Consider the following 18,029-nt stretch of genomic DNA (forward strand, 5'->3'; position numbering starts at 1 on the left):
ATATTATTCAAATGATTATAAGAAAATAAATTTTTCTAGGAACGAAAGATCGCAAATGAGAATTTTCAAAGAAATAATGAGCATTATGTCGACGCGCGTGTATATACGCACATAATAATACGTACTGTTCGATAGTACAAAATGTGGTTCCTATAAATTTTCTGTAAGCTGAATGCAACGCGAGGTATACCCTCAATACATTAATTGTCAACTTTTGAAACGATTCCAATAGGGCGGAGACTGAGACAGCAGGGGCCGTATACGGACGATCCATTCAGAGTTAAGGGAGCCGCCGTCTATTTATGTGTCTAGCTTCCTCCCGAAAATCTTCATACGGTTGTTGGATAGGAAAGCGCAAACAAAGCGATAGCTTTCCATAGTATGCGGAGATACCGGAAAGGAATACTTGACGGGGGAAAATCTTGAGATACATCCATCCCCGAACGAAGTAGTCGCAAAGAGGAAAAAAGTCTTGCTGGCACAGCGGAAGTCGTGATCTACGCAGGAACGGAGAAACCTCCTTTTCGAGCAGGAGGCCGGAAAGAAAAGGAGTTTCCAGAAAGCTCCTCGTAGAAATTGTCTCCCGAGAATTTACAGTTGCTGCAGCAATTCTTTGGCTCCATTTTTTGCATATGTTCTGCCTGTCACCGACGCCAGTCCAGAAACTTATTTTCGAGCCTCAGCTACCCTACGTTTTCTCGCGCTCCTCGTAAATCATTGATCTTGTCAGTGTTACGTTCAAGGGAGATCGGCTAGCCGACTTTGCTTCTTCAAATACGTTTTTGAAAGAACGCGTGGGTTGCAAGTGTCCCGTAAATCTGATCGATTATCGAAGGGATAACGAGCGCACACGCGTGTCACTGACTTCGTAGCGATGGAGTGGCAAGAAATAATTTTTTTAGACGCAAGTCACTGACTCCCTTTTATTATTTTAAACCATAAAGCAGGGAAGACGTACGATTTAGCTTTATACTTTATCTTACGGATTTAATTCGATTCTTTGCGCTACAAATGGGAGTTTCGAATGGAAATTCAGCAAAAAGTGAAGCTAAAAGATACGCGCAAGCATTTATTCTTTGACGACCCAGAGAATTATAGTCGTAGGGTGCGTCAGATTCCATACATCATGATGAAAATAATCTTTGCCAAATATAGCTAATATTTTTTATGTAGTTGGCAGTTTTCGCCAACTTTACGATTTTCCATCCCCCATTTTCCGTTTAGTTTGGAGAAATGTCTGAGAGTGATCTCCGCCGTGCAGAAGATATTGTATTAGGAAGGGAAGCAGTTGACGATATATAAAACATCCATATAGAGTAGGTCAAAAACCGATTTGTTTAAAACTCTATAAAACGTATTGAAAATTTTTCAATATCTATGTAAATATCAGCTAAAACGACAAATTTCCGGAGAATCATTTTTTTTTTTCATTCTATAAAGCGAGAGGGATTTAAATCAATATGCGTGTTATGGTATTATATCTTTTAGAAACAGATTTTTTTATATTTTCTTGATAAGCTTAACCTACTACTTTGCAGTAAATTTTTATTCGTATTAAATATCGATGTTATTCATATACGTGTTTAAGCACTAATTTTTTATTAATCGAAGGATTATTATTAAAATCTTGAATTTGTTATAATATATATACATACAGGTAGCAACACATACGTGTGAAAAGTAATACTCTCTATTATTAAACGCCTGAGAATTAAAATTAATTTATGATACAAAATAAATAGACGTGAAACAAAGTGTAATAGTAATGAGTGACTACAAAAATTGCTTACCTTAGAATTAACAATCAGGCACATTTCTTTCAGCTTCTTCATGATACCACGACGAGTTCGTTCTTGATTAATGTGCTCTAAGATCCAATCGACGACATCTAAATGAATAAAACATGAAGATATACATAATTTAGGAATAGAACTATATGCGCTACTGCGCGTTCAAAAGTTTGGGTTCACTCTCAACCTTAAGGATTCATAAAAGAAAATAAAGTAAAAGGTGGTACAATTCGCTATTTCTTATCTTTACATATTTCATTCTTTTTTGCTTAATTAGCAGCTACGTATACCTCCAATTTTAAAACTTTCCAATCCGGACTTATCTTCATATACTGTAAAATCTCATCGATTTCGTTCAAGGTTCAAGCTCATAGGATTCCCTAATTAGTATATAAGATTAAATATGAGGATAAGCATCGTCAAAGCAATTCGAATAAATATAATCTAATAATTATGATATTTGATTATCGTTACGTGTACTAATTTTAAATATATAGAGGTTCCAACATCCATTTCCTAACTTTTCATTACAAAGTCCAAGTTCACCCTCCACCTTTTTGACTAAGCAAGCGATCCAAAACTTTGTATGGTTTTCTAACATCTTTCTTCTTAAAGAATATGTACGACGATAAAATATATGTTACATGACTTGATAAGAATCAATTTCCGGGTGCAATTAATTAAATTTGATTTTCCGGACCACGTTTTAATAGTGCATGGGGATTTCAATAAACGTTCCAGAACTATGAATATCGGTGCTATTTATATCCAATCAATATTATCCTGAATTGATTTGTAGGAAGGGAAGGATAACTGGATCATCGCGGGGTACGTGATTAGGTTAGCTGATAAATGAAGACGTTGTTATCAGTAATTCAATATTACCGACAATTCTCTCTAGCATCTACCAATTTCGGTATCAAGGATCACTCGTGTTAAAATAATGTCATCCTGACTGAAACAACACAGGTAATCTTTTAAGTAATTTCAATATTAAATGAAGGGATATATAGAACATATATCGTTATTATATCGTCTTATCTATGGTAACAAGTTAAAATATCCTACAAATCTGTATTGTAATATATTATTTAATTAATAAGTTTTGTCAAGATAGTGATCCATACTTTAAATACACTATAAATGCCAGAACATTTGCGGTCTAATAACGTAACCCGTATTTCTAAATCATACACTCTTACCTACTTGGTCGGTTTTTCCCTATTAATTATTCGCTGACTGACTTCTTTAAAGACAGTGAATTTAGCCAGTGCAAGATATGAAAGAATGTACGGATACATATATTCATTAGAATTCCCTTCATTAAGTATTCCATTTAGAATGTCCAATAAACATTCTTTGAAGCACATACATTATGTATTAATGCTTCCTGAAAGCAGAGAGATCTTTCCCCTGATAGAATATTTTATTCAATCGCTAGCAAACTAGAACGGGATATAGCTAATCGTCTGCCCTGGCAAATTCAAAAATATCCGGCAAAGTTGTGCGTTAAAGAAGACTCGTAAATCATAGGATTTAGCGAAAGGTAGGACGAGCAACGTACCTTGGGGATACTTGTTAGTCTGATGTTCCATAAAGAGAGTGCGTAACTCGTCCTCCTGGGTTTCGGTCCAGAGGCTGCGCGGAACTTTCTTGTTATCCGTTTCCGCGTTGTAACCCTCGACGACCTCGGTCGCGTCACGAGTGGTCTTCCAGAAGAGCAGTTCCATATACGCTTTCCGGTTCTTTTGCGCGACTTCGATGAAACGTCGGATTATGAAGACTGCGAACTTTTGGAGTTCCTGCAAAGAGGACTCAGCTTTCGTGACTCGAGACAAGCATACTTCCGGTGGCTATTAGATACCATGGCAGACATGTAAATTCGAAGATAAAATTCTTTAAGTTAAGAGAAAAATTGCATTCGTGCTACGAATTCAATAGAAAATTATAGGTACTTTGTTGAATAGTTTGGAAATTCCAATCACGATTTGGACTGTATTGTTATCTTAATATAAAAAGTTTAGTAGGGGTGGGACCAAGTGTTTTTGTTTATACTAAATTCTATGTGTTTTTATACGTATATGCATTTAATGCTTGAACGTTTCATTGAGCGAATTTTTGTTGAAAATCTGACCACATAAGTTTCATTCGGCTAGCTATTGTTTATGAATTTTATAAAACATTCTTTTACTTTTCATATAGAACCGTATTTGATGGTCATCAGTTTATTTGGTTGTTCATTGTTACAAGTAATTATTGGTATAATGAAAGAAGGAATGTAAGTTGACATATTGATGCAGTTACAAAGATATAATAATTAAAAATGGAAGATAGTATATTTTGGGAGTAGGAAGAGTAATGACAGTTAAACAAAATTTTTGTTGGGAAATAAAATATTTCCTGTTTCTTTTTTCCAAATATGCCCACAATCTTAAACTTAAATATTTTTGTTGCAGTGATAATATTTAATTTTTCATATATACATAATCTTGTACCATTTAAATATATAATTTGTACGAGTATTTCATCTATAACATCAGACGCTCAAGCCATTAATTCTACAAGTTACATTATGTTTTCAAAGAATGAAACTTAGAGTTAAGAAAAAAAAAATATGAATATAAATAATTACCTTGTGGCCGCCATACTTAGACTCAAGAATTCTCTGGAAAACACGGAACATTGACGCTTGGAATATGAGTCCTGGCATTTTGCAATCCCAGGCTATTCGATGAAGCATCTTGGTAATGTAATGATTCACTTCGTTTGTATTTTTGTCAAATTGCTGCAGCAGAACCAACATTGCTCTCACGATTTTTACATTGGCAAATCTTAAACAAAATATAAAAATCGAAACTAAAATCTTTAGTATATGCTACAAAATCAAATTTAAGGCATTGGGAGGGAAAGTGGATTAATTGTAAGTCGTATCCTTTTCTGAATATCAATTTATGACATTAATTTATCCCAATGAAGTGTATTACACATAAAAATTTGGAGGCATTCGTATTTTCCAAGTCAAACGATAATAATATAACGAAATCAGTTATTAGATTGAATATACTGTACATTTTCGTATATATTTTGGACGATAAAGCGAATAATATGTAAAATTAAATAACATATAATATACAATAATATAAAACTAATATCAGAAAAGAACTGATGAATTGCTCAATTTATCGGATATTTGGGTTTGTCCATTTTTCATAGTCAATGTCTCATTTATTAATTGTCTTACCTGTAGATGAAGTCAGAAAATTTGAAATCAGTTTCTACAACTGAAGAATGTGTTTGCGATGCGTTCTCTTCATCTTCCTCTGTAATAATATATTTGATACAATAGTTCGTATTTACAAATACCACAAGCAATTTCGTTATAGAAAGGTGGTATGCAATATCTTCTTTGTTATCTGTCTAAAAAGATATATTACCTGACTCGTCATCAAGGCTATCAACATTTCCCTCCTCGTGTGTTTTGCTTTGTGTAACAGGATTTTCTTCGACCACTGAAAATCAGAAAATGAAATAAATTTATTCTCTACATCGCTCTACAGACAACATTGAAGGTAGGAAAATATAATAAACCAATTTTTCTACATTTTCCATTTCGATTATTACAGAGAACTATTTTAATGTGACATAATTAAAAAGATCAAGGATATAAACCTTTTAAATACATGTATGCACGTATATGATAAATCTAGGAGATTTTCTAGAAAATAGTAAGAATACCTGTTGGCAATTAATATTTTTGAAATTTTCAAGATGGTAACAAAAATACATATACAGCTATAAATATATATACAAATTAGGTAAGAGGGTAGTTTCGTAATATTTAAATCGTTTTCATGTAAAAAATGTGATTGTTAACACCGATTATTTTACTATGGTTTCATAACATAGAAATTGGCATTTCCAAAATATTTTATTACATTTAGAAAAGAAGTTCGAGGAAATTTCAAAATGAAACCAGAGAACGAGAAGTTACTGGAACGTTCCAAAGTAACTGCAGAAGTACATTCTGTCATTCCTAGCTTGTCGTAAAAACATGCCAACGACACGTGCAAAATTTCACTAGTTCTTCGTCGAGCGAACACGAAAATTCCCGCAAACAATTGCATGCTTCCCTGGAATACAGACCGACCAGGACGCGACCGGGACGCTGGCACTCTATTCAATTCGACTGTAGAAGAATCAATGGATGTCGGTGGCTAGTGCTTTTTGGAAGGCCATCCGAAGTCCGTACAAATCGTACGTCGTGACTCGGTCTCCGGAAGTGGGGATCCCTGGATCGTTCGCTAAAATCTATCGCTCAAAAAATCGAGCCACGCGAAAGGAATAAAAAGATAGGAGCGGTCACGGTTGGATTAATTTACGCGAAAAATTCTGAAAACGGCGTCTAGAGCGCAGGAAAACGAAACAGCCAGAGTATTCACACGCGTAAGTCGGAACGTGGAATCCGATCGAATCGGATCCCGTAGGTTTTGGGTTACCTTGTCTTTTTTTTCCTCTACGTTGCGGACAACCCGACCAGCGAATTAAGCGGCCGTGGAAAGACGATTACATTTTCGACGAGTCTGTCGAGGTGAGGGCGAGGCAAACCGAGCCAGTCGAGGCTCCGGTGGCCAGGGAAAAATTGCACTCGGCGAAACCGACGATTGGATCGGCACAAAGCTTCGTTACGGGGCAAATTTTCTAAGGCTTCGCGACCGTATCCTTTTTCCTCGCTTTCTGAAAGTCACGTTAGGACAGCCGACATTTCGCTCGGCTCTTCCAATGTCACTGTTAACCCCTCGAATTGCGAATAAGGCTTGACTACCACTAATTTTTAAATTCTTTTTCTATTTTTGTGCTTCATTTCTTTCAGTTGATTGAAGTATTGCCGCTTCGAAGATGGGTATATATCTTTCTTCATAAAAGAGGATCAATAGGTACATATTACAGGCACATAGATTTGCAAGATGCTATAAATAAACTGCAGATATTTATGCAAATGCGTATTTTTACGGACATGACTAAAGAGCAGGGCGCAGGTAAGATTTATTTCGTCTACTGAATGTTACACTGAACATTTCACTATACTACAGTACTAAAATATTATAAATATTATACTATATCTATCTATATTTTTGCGTGTTGCTTTAAATTTCTCATGAATGTAAAAAAAAAGGTTATAAATAACCTTTTGTATATCCATGTGAATATTTGTTTTTATAGAAGATTATCAGCAAAGTGGTATAAAAATATTTTTTTTATTTTTAGAACTTTGTTTATTTTTAAATACGCCGAGAGGAAGTTTTCAACTATTGAATAGTTTCAACAATTTTTTCGAGACCATAGGCAAGATATATATATATATTTTTTTGCATACGTTTTTCGTATTTATTTTGTAAACACATTATCACATTATCTGAACGAAATCTAAAAATTTGCCAAGAGTGAGATACTAAGCAAACATTGAACACGATACGAATATATTAGACCTAAATGGTCTTTAAAAGTAACCGTGAGAAGTATTTTAAATCATCGTGTAAAGTTTTAAACGTGTTGTGTTTCTCTAGCCAAAGAAAACTTTTCCCGCCGGCCAAAGAATTCAGTTTGCCCAAGTGACGTCGACGACTATGCTATTTTAACCAGAAGTTTTAATTGTTCCCTTCCGCGGTCTTCTGAACTCGGTACACCGGTTGCGGATAAAACAAAAAGGTGAAAGAAGCGGCGACGTTTTTGTCTTAAATTAAAAAATGTTTCCTCGGTTTGAAGAACTAGAAAAGTCTCGTTTACGGTGGCAGTGTCATATAATCGTAAAAATGGTTGGTTAATGTCCAAATATTTTCGTGATTTATTTATTTATTCTTATGCAGATTTATAAATAGTAAAACTATATAATACGAGTTTTAAGTAAAAATGAAATTTATACTCGTACAATGAGTTCTAATCACATTAGATGTATTTAACCTGAAATTTTGTCAATATACCAGTTATTATTTAATCCGATTTAAATCAGATACGTGTAATGGTTTTGTAAAATGTTAATGCTCGCAAATATGTATATTTGATGGATATTAAAATATTTCAAAATAGTAATTAAATTGGAAACATATATTTGGATACATGTTTAAATTATAATATAATATAATTTAATATAACAATTCGCACAAATTAATATATATGAAATATGCAACCTACGTATCCTTAATGTGCATTATATTAAAATAACAATAATATTTTGCATGAGAATTAAACACCGATTTGACGGATCAATAACGAGGTATCATCTGATGAAAAATTCATATACTCCGATGGCGCGATAATGACATCGTCATTCAAATTTTTACATCTTATAAACGCACGTCAGAAGATGTTAATATTAATCTGGATTTATTCGCGAAACGAAAGGATCAACGTGAATCTCTTCTATGGATAAATCCACAGCTGTATCTTGGCTCGTATGTCATTTCGTCATCGGTTCATCGATTTAAATCATAAATTCGATCATAGAAGGAAACAAGTTACAGCAGGAAAATTATGAATTTCTGAAAAATTGATCACGTTTCAGCGCTGATGCTTTATTCATTCCCTACAATCGAATAAAGCATTAATCTCGTTTGTTTGGCCACTTGCGCGTGATGAATTTAATAATGTCCCGTCTCTTTCGTATTCTGCTTCGCAGAGATAGTCGGTTCGCAAATTAACGATGTGAGCCGACACGTTGAAAAATATCTTCGGATCGAAGAAATACGATTCAATTGATACGTCAGTAAAATTATTTTATTACTAAATTAACCTTCTATTACCAATTATATGTAGAGATATCTTGAACAATGAAACATTCTAGATAGGAAATTTTAATTATGGAGGACGGCATAGATGATTCAATATATTTTAGGTTTTTTTTTTATATTGTTAAAAATATGTAGCGATCATCGTATACAATGTCCATTTTTTGACGACATTCAAAATATTGATTACACAGGGAAAACAGTCTTGGTGTTCATTATACTTATATGTAATTTTGCATACGATTGTAAACAAAAGGAGTACGAGTAACGATGATATAATCGTAATGGCATCAGAAGCGAGATCGGAGCAAGATCCGTTTTTGGAATCAGGGTATGTTTGATGCAAATAATCGGCGGAAGGAAAAGCATCGTAGGGTGCAACAGGACAGTTGCCATAGATAGATTAATTTCTGATAAATTGCATAACCGAATTTAAATGCTACAGTCGACAATACGCAATATTGTAAGTACTTCGTGTAAGCAGCGTACAAGAACGCGAGAAGCGAGAATGAGAGATGTAGAACATGTGAGTGTACAGAATACGATAAATTCACTAAATGTAAATGAAAGGTGTACAAGTGACGGTGATAGTAGAAATCGTAACAACGTATTAATAGAAACTGAATCGATTATTTGGTATTTCGATATCACGTTAACGGATTTATAGGGAAAAGTTTGTTGGCCAAGAATTAATGTACCCATGTCGGAGACGAATATAAAGAATTGGTAATACGTTTGTTGAAATTAAAGGAAATCGATAAAAAAATTTGTAATATATGCAGTATAAATTCAGTTTCTCATAGGTATTAATCCTACATTTTATAAGAACGCGCAGCAGTTTAAAACCGAACAAAATATCGTCAATCTGTTTCTTCGTTTCATCGAACAAAAAACCAATCCAATATCAATAATTTTTCAATAAAACGTTCATGAGCTTATATGTGAATTAATTCGATATTTTTTCCTACTTTTTTTATTTCTTGAACGTAGCGAAATCGTTTTGTGGAAAAAAACTTGGCACATTCTGTATATTATATCATGTATTACGATATACTATAGCGAAATAAGCGACAGTATTTCAATAATGTGTGACAAAGAATATCAAATTCACATGCCAACTAACGTGTTAGGCATAATTTCGATAAGAGCCACCATTGTGTGTAAATGTCATCCAGCGAAGTCGACTCGGAGAGTCGAAGCGTTGAAACATTTATCGTCTCGATTCATAGTTAGCTGCCGAACGTATTCATCAGCCACGAAATCGGATTAAAGTTTTATTGTAGCGGAGACGTTATGCCAGTTATTCGTTTCTGATTGCGAATTGCTTCGTATTTTAATCGTATCTATTCATATACGATTTCCATTCCTCTTGTATTGTTCTAAAAACAAGTTATTTTATTTTAAAAAATATGTAAAATTATCTACGCGCAAATTTTTATGATTCTTACGGGTATTTAGAATTATGTAAAAAATATTATTTATTTAAATTATTGAATTCACTTTGTCACCCTCGTAATCAACTTGTTGATTAAATTAAATTTCAGCAAATGTATTATACATGCATCTTAAAATACAGATGTTGTTGTATCTGTGTGACGTAACCGTTAATTAAAATTTATTGGTATACATTCAGCGGATTCGTCTCGGATTCTGTTACGTTAAATCTAATCCTGATCTAATCCTAAAGTATAACCTTGTTAGATACAAGGGAGTTGTAATGTAATTCATAGATATACTAGAATTGTAAGGGTTTCGAACATTACCTAGGGATTGCATATCTATACAAGAGTTCCGAAACTGAACACGTTCGACAATGTTCTATCAAAGCTCTTTGAGATATTAGGAACAATATATATATATATACATATAGCGATATATATGTGTATGTCTATGATACATATATATCGTAGTTTGATCCATTCGAGTACCCATTATATTAATTCATGTATATTTTACATAGATTCCCAAAGATATTCTTTTTATTTCCTTTCTCCATTAATGTGTTTCATGAAAATAATTTTCATTTTATAAAATAAAGGACAAAAACTATACTTAGCTGTAACTAATGAACTCTAAAAGTTTTTCAGCTAAATATTATACATATTTTACACTTTCTCTCTCTCTTTTTGCGATAAACCAGGATGAAAGATTATAAGAAATGGGTACACTGTTTTTTATTTGTTTACATTTTTTGCGGTAGTTTTTTCTATTATTGGCTAGTATACTTGTTATGTACTTCTTAGATAGTAGGCTGCTTGAAAAGGTGTCTGTACACGAAAATGATTGATAAGCGACTATCTTTGGCAATATTTATGTTTTTCACTCTAGTTATTCGTCTAACTTCATTTTATGATTTTCGAAATGTTCGCTTTATCAGGTACTATCATTTCCTTACAAATTCCTCTATTTTATGATCGAATTAATCGATAACGATAAAATAAAATTTTAAAAATTATAATGAAATCACGCTATAATATATAATATATCACATCCTATGATATATATGATTTACGATAAATAGATATTATAATATATAATATGTTCGTATAAACTTTATATTATAGGGTAAGGAAGCGCGTAGTAGAACGTAGTAGCATCACGTTACCAAAGCCCGGCACATCTGATAGATCAACCACTTATGTATGTACGTACATGTATGTAGTAGATTCTCTCGGATCAACGATTACCAACGGTGCATGGCCAAAGTCTCCTGATAACTCAGGTTATGTCTCGTTACAGGCTTATCGATCGACTCTACAATTCTATGGCTACGTATAATGGTGCACCTGCGTGTACACAGGTGTGTGTATGTGTGGGTATGCGTATACAGGTGTTTCAACTATACAAAGGCAATTTACAAGCGATTATAATGTTGCTCTTAACACGTCCATGACAACAGAATTTCGACATATCATTGCTTTATGGACAAACTCACAGTTTCCTTTCATTTCACGAAATCATATGTATTTAATAATAACGATTCTAACTATATTATAACTATTGTGTGAAAACGCATGTTTTTCTTTTTTTTTTTTTAATTAAACAGTAACATTTTTAGCGTATTCTCTCTATTACAAGAACGAGAACGGTTTAATGGATATAAGTTGCACAATATTTTATTTTCGCGCTACAAAGGAACTCTTTGCAATGAATTTCTCAGAAATTTCCAGCCAGACTGTTGCAAAGTGTTTCTTTAGCAGACTACAAATTGAAGCGATTTTACAGAGAAATACCGTTATACGAATATCGATTGGATTATATGTGTAAACACAAATTTTATTCGCGTTAATTTCACCAAATTAATCGTTACAATTCTCACAATCTATGTAAGTAATACGCAGTAAAAAGAACTTTGTCATGAGGACGAGAACAAAATGAATTATAAGACAGAAGGAAAAACAAATATTCTAAATTGAACTAAACGGTAAGATCAATAAAATACATATATACATATATATATTAACAAAGATTTCTTATTAATTTTAGGAACACGGAAAATACACCTCGATATAATAACTGAGAGGAGAATATATCTATAGAACCTACGGTAATTTACCAAAGTACTCACACCATACATCTTTTGGAACAAACATAAGAACCAATTCAATTATTAAACTTGAATCTGTACCTGTGCATTGTGTTCAGAACTGATCCAATTAGTCAGATTTATTTGGTTATCTGTAAGTAGTAAATAACGCGAACCTATTCTATAATCAATTCCAAATATTCTGATAATTTCCGTAGTGAAATACTGTAATGCACGACTATTTTGAAACCACATACTACACGTTTTCTCTGCGCTGCAGTATATTTAAAATGATAGTATGAAACATCGTAATGGTACGACAGTTAAAATTGAACGTTTCAATGAATAATAAAAGTGATGTTACTGGGAATGTAAATGCTTAAAACGTAACAGTCACACAACTTCGTAATAAATGTTCCATAATGCATACAGCAGTCGAGAAAGTAAACTAATTTATCGAACGTGCGACAGTGGTTACATAATGTAGTACAATCTATAATTTTCCGAAGATTTATTGTTCAAATTAAATGGACTGAGCCCGCCGGTGATTAATGGTAACGATTACAACAGCAATTATTCAATTTTTAATTTATTTTAATATGTTGGACAGGAGTGTAATTGTTATTGATGTATACGTGGAAATGAATGGAATACGTTGCGAAGTTTTATTCGAAATACATGTATAGTACATTTTAGAGGAGAACAATATGATAATAACAATGCGATTTGCATGATATACACACAGATGTATACTGATTTAAATATAAATTTAATTGTAAATTTGGGAGTTCTATTGATACAAATATTTAGAAAAAAATTTATACAAATATTTATATTATATTTAAATAATATCGTATATAAAAATTACTAAATCATTAAATGGAGTAAACACCTGTATTATTACCATTTATTATTCAATTTTAACTATTATCTCAATAGCTACGGTAGTATCAAAATAACAGGAAATGTTAGATAGCCCATTCTTAAGTTTAATTTCAAATGAACATTTAAACATTTTAAGTACATTTTATTTTATAAACACAAATAAAAGTTCAATACATGTTTTTCGAATTTTAGATCAATCTTTAATTACTATGTTACGTTATCTTTATAGAATATGTACCTTTCGATCCTCACATTGTTCTTTTTTTATAGTACATTCTTGCAATGCATATATTAGGAATTTTTAAAACGATCATGTTAATATTAATATATAAATTGTTTAGTTACCTTATATTGCAAGACTAGCAATATATGCAGATAGTTCGAAACTTTAACATGACAGTGTATAGTCGTTTATTATGTTTCTAAGAACCATGGTGCACAATCCTCTGAATTAATTTGCGATGTTTCTGCTACCATTCTTGTCGTAATTACCTCAATAACAATGTATAGTAGTTTAGTAGTAGAAGTTTTGCCGCTCACGTTTGAGCTGAGTGATATTAGCCTTATTATCTTACTGCAGGCAAATTGATATTAGTGTGTACTACTGCCGACAGTTGAGACAACTCTAGAATAAGATAGTAAAACAACCGATTTATTAATCTTTACGCAAGGTGTTTTACTTTAATCAATTTACTTTATTTAGTTAATTTAAGTGCGAATATCGCTGAAAAATTATAATGGTTTACACAATTTTTCTGAAAAACACATAGATGTACAATATGTGTCCCATAGCTTGTACACTTGATTATAAAATAAGAAACTGTACATACAATTTTGTTTTTACACGGTAGATAGGTTTCTGAAAAAATTGTGGAAAAACAGATCGTATAAAGAATATAGAGTATGCATGAAAAAATGGACAGTTCCGCAGATGAAAATCCAGTACAAACAATAAATTATTATCGAACAAAGTCTATCAAAATTTCAAAATTTCTATCAAAATATTTGATTAAATCTTCACTTAATTTCTATAGTTTTGAACATATGTTGTTGCATAAACTTATACAGATAATTGTATCTACCTACATATTGAAAATTCAAACAACGAAACAAATAATGAAAGCTTTTTTGATTCCTTTTATTAAACGCTTCTGACTTTAAACACGAAATGAACGATCAAAACTAACGTATGTATTGGAGACAAAATTGAGCAGAATTTCCTCGTAATTCGATACATTGGACTGAATTTTGTTCAAAAATTTTATTCGATATTTTGGAATAATTTTTTCACGCAGAAACATCCTTTTGTTGATCGTACTACGATAACTGGGAGATCCGGTACCATTTAAATTGCAACATTCAATACTGAAATTTCACTAAGAACAATTGCCCAATTCGACGATTGCATTATTAGACCCATAGGAACACATAGAATGGAAGAGCGCCCGCATCGCAAGTTCGACAATCGTTTATCATCTATCCTATATCACCTGTCGTCAACCTTGTATAGACGTATGCATCATACGATCCGTTTGTCCAACGTTCGTGTAATTGCAGCTTAACACGTTTACCATTGAGTGGATCTGATATGCTACCGTTTATGACAGTGCAAATGAATTAGGAGTTAGGATTGTAGTTAATTAAACATATTATCTACGATCTTTTTAAGGAATCGGTAAATTATGAATTTAAGTTAGCTACTACAAAATACAGCATAATAATAAATATTATTACTTACAGTACACGTTATTATGTATATTTAATACAGTATTAAACATTAGCAACATTAACGTCGTTTATCAATTCGGAAGAATCTGTTTAATCTAAATTATAATTTAGAAGTTAAATACTCGAAAATGAAGATGAAGAGTTTATCAACTAATAACAATAATTCCATATAGTTTGACAATTACAACTGTAAGTTTTAATTTTTAGATTCTAAAAATTACCGATGTAACATTCTATTATGCGTAGGTAGCTATGATGATTACGAAGAATAAAATTATTGCAGTTCGATTTATCTGTAAGAATAAATCTTATCAAAAATAAACAAATCTTCAATTCTTCTATCTTTTGAATGGTAGTGCATGTTAATAAAAAAACAAACTTTACATGTACAAAATCCGTCTCTATGTAAATTTGTATGTACGAAACCTACATCTGTAGATATTCATATATACTGTGAAACCTGTATAAAATTTATACTATATTACAATCCTAAACCACCATACATATGTACAGACGTACATAACATATCCCCTTTACAAGGTATTCTCATAAATTTTATGATTTCTAATTTATATACATCTACAAACATCATCAAAATAAATTGATACACATATCACAAAAGTACAGGATGACTCAAATCTGAGATACAAGCACTGAACACATCAGACTGATAAAACTGTATATCATCATCTACTTGCAGCTAAGAAAATTTTCAATTTCTTAATCTTTTCCTTCGATCTCACGGATTTGATTGTTCCCCCTTAAACACGCCGAGTTGCACCTACTAATCGTGGCATAGTCTACTCATAGATAATATTCTACGTTCCACGACAACAAATTATAATTAAGGTACTCGAGTGTTCTGCGCGGTACTTGATACCGATCTCTTGTTACGTTCGCGATCTTGATTCCCGAAACATTAAATTAGGCGGTATCGCGAGCGTGAACACGAGGGTGGCGCATTATACGATTGCGTTACTCGGGTAATAAGTGTTGCCTAGCGTACATGGTGGCTAAGTAAATAGGCTGGAGCTCGGCCTATCAGGAGTTCCCCCGCTTGAAAATAAGAGACACTGGGATGGGGCAGAAATAGATAGATAGGGGGTTGCGCTGGTAAAGGGGCTGAAGAGGGGTAGAGGCGAAGGGATGAAGGGTAACTCGGTTTATTGTAGCCGAGACGGAAACTCTGGCGCAGCGCTCCGGTGTAATTTGTGAGAAGATAATAACCGTCGGCCATGGACGCAGGTATTGAGGCTGTTCTCTTTTTTATTCACACTATGTATTGCATTTAAAAAAGGCAATCTCCGAAATAATTTGCGCGGTATCGGATGGTCGGTTTTCGCCGCGCGTGGCCGCACGACGAACACGCTTCCCGGAAATAATGCGGAAGAGTAAGTGACGGAAGCGGACAGAAACCAGAAAGAGTTAACCGCGTTGCTGTGAGCGAATCGGTTTACAACTAACTGTTTGTTATTTAATCGTTGTTAACTCTGGTATTGCTCTTTATTCGGTATATGTTACAGATATCTATTAGCTTCCTACGTGACGATAGACGATAGATATACAAAATTTTGACTTCGACTTTTGCTTTTACTCGGTAATAATGACGCGTGGAAGTTGGATTATTTTATTTCTATTAACTGCTAACTATTAGTTAGAATATAGGCTAAGTTTCTTCTATAAAATATTAACATTAGAGTTTTAAAACTAGTTTGTGTATTGATAATGTGATCAGATGTTATAATTTATAAATTTAATGTCATAAATATTTATATATTGTTCAGTATCTTCCCACAGTTATAGTAGGGACAGATATTTCACATTTCATTAATCTGAAACTAATCTTAACTAGTCTTAAACTAATAATTCTGTTTTATTTCCATCGATCGTAGTTACAAGTATTTGCTACCCGATATATTACCAGGCGTAGTAGAAGCTGCCTACATATTTGTAACGTAAAAAGGCAGACATAAAATAGAATCGAATAAACGGATGAATTTCTTTAACAATTGTTACATTTCAAGGGATTATTTAAAAGGTAATGTTGCCCGTTTCCTTCGAGGAACCACGAAACGCGTTCCCATCTTTCGTTGAGGAGAACTTATCCTCATTATTATAACGGTAACGTGGTTTTTAGCAAGCTACAGTTAACCAGCTTATTAACGTAATTAACGCACAGAGAATCCTCGAAAGGGGAAACTTCCGGTGTCGTCGCATGAAGAAAAGAGGTTTCGCCCCCTCGCAATTTGATACGCGCCACAAAGCGACCAGCAAGATGACGTTCTGTACTTCTATGGGACGTCCTTAGAGCGCTTTTTAGAATGTGAGCACAGGCTGCTCTTTGTCCGTGTATCGTAGCGCGAGGGTTAAAGTTAAAAAAGCTTTGATGTTCGGCCTCTGCCAGCCTTTGAATGTAAACGGCGAGCCGAAGTTTTTTCGTGTTACATTCTGCGGATCAATATACTTTAAAAAATGCTTTAATTTTGGCCGTTTATAAAATTTTTTATTTACACGCTTTGCACACTCGTTGAAAGTTTTCAACAATCTTTTATAAACGACGATTCAATGACGCACTGAAGCTATTGTATTTTACCAAACAGTGTAGGAAGGGATGTTTGGATCGTTTAGATCTTCGATAAATTAACGAAGAATTAATTGTTGTTCAGTAAAGCGGAATAAATTTAATCATATCGTGCTAATTGAAAACAAGGTTTCTGATATAAAATGATGTGTAGGTATAAGAGTAAGTGAACGGAAAAAAATGTACATGTGTGTGTAGATACCATGTTACAGAGGCAAGATTGAATCAAATTTACGTGAAATTGATTTGAAATATAAAGGAAAACATATATTGGCCGTACTTCTTTCTTTTTACCGAAAAGCAATTTTAAAATTAAATATATCGCAGGCTAATTTCATATTATTGAAATTGCGTTTCCATTTCATTTTATTTATTGTAAGATCAAATACGCGTTTCTATTTCAATTTTTAACATGGAATATCATAGATTTGTTAGGTATTTAAAAAAATATATGTTTTTGGACTTAATAGGCTTTTCTTTATATTTTTCCTTTTATCTACAAATTGGAAAATTTATTAATTTCTTTTTGACGTTGCAATACCCTTTTCATCGAGAAAAATTCTAAATGTCGAGATTACAGCAAAAAAATGATCGCTCTGATTTTATTAGATTTTCGATGCTTTGGTCATTGGTTGCTGAGTGAGTGAAGATTCGAACATATTTCAATATTTCAACAATTTACGACCATTCATGCGCTATTTACCTTTTTCTTAGCCCGAGAATTCTTTAGAGATAAT

The 18,029-nt window shown here is 33.0% G+C and overlaps 1 protein-coding gene across 1 annotated transcript in view; it reads right to left on the reverse strand.

Moving 5' to 3' along the window:
• timeout (circadian regulator timeout) overlaps nt 1-18,029 on the reverse strand; it is a 273,868-nt gene that overhangs the window by 15,838 nt on the left and 240,001 nt on the right. The window contains exons 16-20 of the mRNA XM_076620676.1: nt 5,225-5,299; nt 5,032-5,110; nt 4,423-4,621; nt 3,355-3,592; nt 1,791-1,888 (exon numbers count right to left, since the gene is read on the reverse strand). Of these exons, the coding sequence (XP_076476791.1) occupies nt 1,791-1,888; nt 3,355-3,592; nt 4,423-4,621; nt 5,032-5,110; nt 5,225-5,299 (689 nt within the window). The remainder of the gene's footprint in view (nt 1-1,790; nt 1,889-3,354; nt 3,593-4,422; nt 4,622-5,031; nt 5,111-5,224; nt 5,300-18,029) is intronic.

This window comes from Bombus vancouverensis, chromosome 8, assembly GCF_051014615.1.
Source record: "Bombus vancouverensis nearcticus chromosome 8, iyBomVanc1_principal, whole genome shotgun sequence".
Classification (NCBI taxonomy): Eukaryota; Metazoa; Arthropoda; class Insecta; order Hymenoptera; family Apidae; genus Bombus; species Bombus vancouverensis.